Genomic DNA, 6,289 nt, shown 5'->3' with positions numbered 1-6,289 from the left:
TTCTAAGATAGGTGTGAGTGCTTGACAAAAGCAGCTTTTCTTTTGCATCAAACGGCTTTCCTGCAAAATGCTTTGCCGCATCAGTGCAGACTAAGCCCTGGTGGGATTTAAACAGATGCATTTAATGAAGGGCAGCTTAGGAGCCAGAGGTTCACAAGTCTCTCATGGTTGCGCCCTGAAGTCGATGTAGATCTCTGCAGTAAACTGGGGATGTAAGAGAGTCGTTCTGCCATACAGAAAGATGTCTGGTCCACACAGGGACAGATTTTCCCTGTTAGATATTCTCATACAATATATCAGAGGATTCTTCTAGAGTCATTTGCTTCTTAGGTGTCTGCAGAATGATGGAAAGGAGAAAAAAAAGAAATGGAGGAAAATTATTGAAAAGATGACAAATTAATTCTTAATAAGCAGGCACTGACGTTTGTTCTGTGAGAAATGGCTATAAGTGATCTGCTGAAACGGAAGCCACTACAGTGAGAAATGTTGGTCCGCCAGAGACGAACGTGACTAATCCAGCCCAAGGGATAAAGATGCCTCCTTTACTTGTCACTCGTCCCCCAAAAAGCTGTCAGACAGGGAGGGGAGGGAAAATTGGACTTGGTAAAAAAAATAAATCACTTTGGATTCTCTGAAGGAGGAATTCCCTGACCTCCTCAATCCTGTTTCTTCAACACTTGAGTCTATTCCACACGACTGTTCCCTGTGTAGACAAGGCGCTGACAGACTGGTATTTTAAGCGCTGCGTGGCACAGGCCTGCTGTAAGCAAGGTTACACAGCAAGTAGCTGAAATGCCACCGGGTGAATGAAGCCCTACCTACACTAGCATTTTCTCTGTTGCCACCGCCAAAGGGAAACATTTTACAAAACTGCTGAGTGCAGGCACCTCCAAAGTATGTGGGATTAACCCCTTGCTACCCAAGCTGGCTGACAGTCCAGCATGACAGCATGTAAATGCTCTTGTTTCAGGGGCTCTCTGCCCGGTTTCCCTTCACAGCTCCCCCTCTATGCACAGCATCCCACAGCAAGGGCTGGCCTGGACCCTCCACAGCAGAGTCAGCCACCATTCAGCAATCCCAGCTCCTACTCACCTGTCAAACCCACTGACCCACAAGTCTTAGTCTTAGGGAAAACACGTTCTGGCACAGCCAATGGGAGGATGAGTGTCCAAGGCCGTTACAGCCCAGGATGACTGAGAAGGAAGCCGATCAAGGTGCTTGCAACAGTAGTGGAGCGCAGTCAGATTCTCCTGTGCAGAGATCATTGGGGCTCTGCCACTCACACTTCCTTTCCTTCTGACCAACGCAAGAGTGGAGGACACTTGGTGGTGTCTGCTCTGGGTATGAAAGTTCACCCCATCCCCTCTCTTTCCTTTCTCCTCCTCTGTTTCTTCCATCTCTGCTTTGACATTTACATTACCCTGGCTGAGAGTACCAGAGCCAGACCCACTCATACACAGATGCTCCTTTGCTCTTGCTTTGTTGCTTTGCTCCTGCTCTGTTTTACAGACCCACTGCCTCCCAAAGCAGAGGCTGAGTGGTGTGGGCCACACATAAGCAATTCAGCACAGTCCAGACAGCTCCACAGTCAGGAAAAAGCCCTGCACATACTGCATCTCATCATCCAGATCGAATCTTTGTGAAGGGGGCAGCTGATAAAGGTATACAGAAGAATAAACAGGGAGGACAGGGAGGAGGAATCAGGACTTTCTGTCTCCCTATCCAACTAATTCATGATGCAGAAGGAACACAAAACCAGGGATGCTATCTTTCCCAGTGCATATCACGCACTGGGGTATAAGACAGCCTATATAAAACAACCCTTCCTTCCTCCCAATAATCAAATACTGCCTTTGCTACTACCAACCACTGTGGTGCCACAGGAGTAACTGCAGGAGGCCAGTAGCCTTGGGACGAGACCACATGGTGAGTAGCTCTCACACGGAGGAGGCCACTTGATTTTAGACCGCCTTTCCCTTAAAGCTGGGAGTTATGAAAATGCTTCAGACACTGGAATACACTGTCCTTCACAAAACAGAGGGATGGATGCCAGCTGAAGCTGATTCCAGGCTCCACACTGCATAGGCAACCTGTGGAACCCATCCCAACAGGACATCAGTGGGAGGAATGAGGAGACAATTTTCAAAAGAGTAAATATATTTTTTAAGCAGGTTAGATGTCTAGAGGGGAAAAGAACAATGAAGTTCTGAGGACAGGAAAGAAATGTTCCCTGGGGGGCCTGGTGCAAGTTTTGCCCCTATGAAGCAGCTGCTGCCTGCCAAAGTCAGGGTACAGGGTCTGCTTCATGTGGCCCCTGCAAGTGATCTGCACCTGCATAGTCCAAGTTGCAGCTACTTTCACTACAAGTGGATTTAGTTCCTTATCTCTAACTCATAACTCTCAGCCCAGCAAGAAGATTCAAGGCCAAAATGTACCCCAACTGCCTTTTTCTGAGCCCCAGAGCTGACAGAGGGTGTATCAGCCCAGCCTCTGTTCAGATCATCTTAGCTTCTGCTACCACTAAATAACTCTCAGGTGCTTAATGCCAGTGAGAGCAAAGCTGCTCTTGGTGCACAGATTCCTCTACTCTAGAGGACTTCTCAGCTGCCTAAATAACCTGGAAAGGGCAATAGGGGGGACCAGCATCTGGCCAACTCTGCATGAATGTCCATCCTGTTCAGAGGAAGCAGCAAAGCCAAATCCCTGAAGGCCATTCAGCTTATATCGTACAGCAAAGCATCTGTGTGAAACCAGGACTGCCAGAATTGGCAGAGCTGCAGGAGTGAGGGTTCTGCTGGAAGAGGGAAGATAGGCTACATGTGCAGCCCTGCTGGAGAGAGGATGCCATGTCCTGCTTTCCCCTTTCAGTGGGACTGGAGACATGTGGCCTTCTAGGGCCATGGTGACTCTGTGGGTTTTCTTTCCCCATGTGCCCAGTGCATAACGGAATTCTCCAAGAACAGGGCCCCAGCCCTTACCTTGTCTGAAGGACTGAGTGATGGTTTGTTTGCGATGTTCTCAAGGCTAGAATAGACATCAACGTGGTGCAAATCCAGGCACTGCACAGGGAAGAAAGAAGAGAGCAGAGATCAAATAAATTACTTATGTTTAAGACAACTAATGGTTTAAGACAACTAATTTCCCACTGGGTTGTTCCCCATCTCATGCCTGACATTTCTTAGGAACTCTTGTCAACTTCAAAATTTTGAAGTTCTTGACCTAAACTTGGGGGAAAAAAAAAATCCTTTTCCCCTGAAATCTTTACAGTGCAGCTGCACCATCTTACTTTTTCAGGCTCACAGAGATGGGCTTTGATGTTACCTACCCTGTGTAAGGCGGTGGAGAACAATGCCAATACCCCCACCTCCCTCCACTCCAAATTGTCCCAGAACACAGAAGAAAGACCCCTCTGCCACATGAAAGGATATTGTGCACCATGGGAACCATAGGTAACTGGCAGTACTCTGCATTGCCCAAGACTGTTCAGGTGCCTGACACCCACAAGCTCTTGCTCATGATTAGTCTGGGCACATAAGGGTGAGAAGTGAGGTGAGGCTGTCAAAAATGGCAAACTCTACATCAGGTATGATTTCTATTTACTTACTGGGTTTTTTTCCAAGCCAGAACTCTCTCTCTTCTTAGTGAGTGAATAATAATAATAATAAAAAAATCAATACACTGCCAGCCTCTCAAACATATCTGTGGCACGCACAGCTACACAGAGGAACACACACATGCTCTACATGTGTATGCACCCACTGGTCCCCCGGGTAATCATGTCACAGGAGATGCATGTCAGTTTGAGTGATGTTCCAGATCTGCCTGAAGGATCAAACATAACAATCAGGAAGACTTTTCCATGTGTGTTTCAAGATGACAGCAGGTTGCCAAGGTGGCTGTTTCTCTGGCAACAGGAAGATGGGAGGAGCTCTGGCTGCAAGAGGGGCAGATGGTATTAGTGGAGAGTCTGCAAAGGGAGCAAGGAGCCCTGCAACACAGCAAGGAGGATGAGCAAAACATGAAGGACTGATTCTGGAGCTGCCAATCACCTGAACCCCCATCATTTCATCCAGAGTTGCAAACACTCAGCATCTTCCAGGATCATGACCAGCAGGATGGTGGTTTGACCAGATGATAGAGGAGCAGTATTTGGGAGCAGGGCTTGGAACAAACAAGCACTCAGAAGTGAATGGAGCACCACACGTCTCTCTTTTTGCTCCTCCAGGAATAGTCAAATTATTTCACCTTTCTGCGTCCCACTCCCAACAACCCTCTTGTCTACACAAACATTCCCAACTATTTGCATGTGCACATGCGCCCAGAGATAATCCCATTTCCCCATCCTCATTTTCAATTCTCTTTGCGATGCTTGCAGCAGGGACTTTGTCCTGCATGCTGTGCTCCCAGCAGCGTAGCTCCATGTCCCCTTGGCAGGACAGGCAGCCGCTTTCACTGCTCTAGTCTGAAGCTCCCCACAAGCAAGAAGGATCCTTTTGGTGTTTAACCTCCAACAGAAGATTCCCTTCCTCCACAAGCCCTCTTCCCGTGGAGGCTGTGAACAATGCTGGTCCTTTGCTGGCCAGTTGTAAAGTTGGTGTCTCCAACTGCCATTTACAAATTAATTACTTTTACATGGTCGCAAACCACCTGCTACAGTCACAGCGGAGGCACACAAGCCTCTCCCCTCCCCTCCCCTCTGGCAGATGCCCTCCCATCCCCAAGAAGCCTTCTTGTTTCCCTCATGCTGGGAAAAGCTCCTGTGCTCTGGAACCTGCCTGCACCACAGGAGTTCTGTTTGCTGCTCAGAAAAGCTTGTTTGAAGTGTAAAGCAGATGAATGAGTCCTTCAGATTGTTATTTCCAAGCTGCTTGTTAACTAGGCAGCTAAGCAGGAAGACAGAGGGAAACACAGGTTTAGGTCTGGGCAGCACAGTGAGGTAGAGTTTCTCCAGGGCTGCAGGAGGACAAATTGGTCAAGAAACACCTGGCAATATAGTGGGAACAAAGTGGGTGCTAGCCGCACCCTTGTTACCATAATTTTTTGCTACCTGCTGCTTTTCACTGCTTACACCCAGCCCCAGGGATCGTGAGGTAAACAGAGGCACCTAGAAGAGCCAGTGGTGAAGGGATTTGGTCTGAGGGATGTTCATCAGAACGGCTTTGCCAAAGGTGTGCTAGGACCCTTCCCACACCAGGGGTGAGACTTGCTGCTGCACAGGGTAACACAGAGCATTCAGTGAGCGGCACCAGCTAGTTCCAAGCTCTTACTTCAATGTCCAGTGCTGCCTTCTGCAGCTCCTGGTACCAGCTCCAAACCCACAGGAACACTGTGGTTCCCTGACCCAACTTTTTTCCAGACTCTGACCTCTTGCTTTTGCCCAGATAGCACATCCCGTCCCCTAATGTCTGACCTCCTTCTTTATCTTATCACTTGGAGTTACTCTTCATTTGTCTTTTCCTTGCCTTAGCTTATCCCAGTCCTGTCCATGGATTTCTGCCCTCCCCAGGAATTAAGGACTGTGCTCAACACCCAGTTTAACACTGAGGGGTTTTCACAATGGACCTGATTTCAAATGCAGTTTGCAGGCTGTATTTAGGCAATGCAGGGTCCCAGCAAAATTTAGCAACAGGGCACCAGAGTAATCTTTCAAAGGAAATAAGGTTTGTCAAGTTTCCATTTGCCTTACCTGTCCTGAGGCCCATCTGACGCAGGGTCTCCATCCCAGGCCTCTCGCCCTCTCTCCCCCATTAACTTCCCCATTAGACCCCACAGCTCCATGCTCCCACCTCTTCACCTCACAGCCCTGCTCTCACCATGTGCTGTGTCTGCAGTAGGAGTTACTGCTTCATGCCTGAACGAGTCACCCCGCAGCAGCTGCTCCACAATAAAGTAACCTCCAGTGGGTGGGCTCATACCCCCCAGAACACAGAAAATGTTCCAAGGTTGCTTACAGCTCTTCCAAAGAGGGCTGAGCCACCTGCCCTGCACATTGGGCTGGCTAAGAGCCCTGCACATCTGGCCTGTGGTTAATGGGCTTCGAGGAAAGGCTGGCCAGGCCAGGTCCATGGGGCTCCTGCAAGTACAGGGGCCCCGCCAGCTCCTGGGACTGCCTGTGCCTAAGGCTGGCTCTGCTGGCTTGCTATATTAGCCTTAGTGGGGCCTCCTGAACAGAACAACATGATGAAACATGTAATTAAGATGGAGCTAAGGATGCATGACGAGGCCGACTGAGCGAGAAATGGATTTGATTTTTTTTTTGTCTCCTTGCAGAAATCATCCACTTCAGCAG

General features: G+C 48.9%; 1 protein-coding gene across 1 annotated transcript in view; it reads right to left on the bottom strand.

The window, feature by feature from the left end:
* Nucleotides 1-274: 274 nt before the first annotated feature.
* Nucleotides 275-6,289, bottom strand: part of NFAM1 (NFAT activating protein with ITAM motif 1) — a 13,870-nt gene continuing 7,855 nt past the window's right edge. The window contains exons 5-6 of the mRNA XM_010140834.1: nt 2,979-3,059; nt 275-334 (exon numbers count right to left, since the gene is read on the bottom strand). Coding sequence (XP_010139136.1) covers nt 275-334; nt 2,979-3,059 — 141 coding nt within the window. The remainder of the gene's footprint in view (nt 335-2,978; nt 3,060-6,289) is intronic.

The sequence above is a fragment of the Buceros rhinoceros genome, unplaced genomic scaffold (genome assembly GCF_000710305.1).
Source record: "Buceros rhinoceros silvestris isolate BGI_N320 unplaced genomic scaffold, ASM71030v1 scaffold36067, whole genome shotgun sequence".
NCBI classification, from domain to species: Eukaryota; Metazoa; Chordata; class Aves; order Bucerotiformes; family Bucerotidae; genus Buceros; species Buceros rhinoceros.
This window is presented reverse-complemented; position numbering and strand designations above follow the sequence as displayed.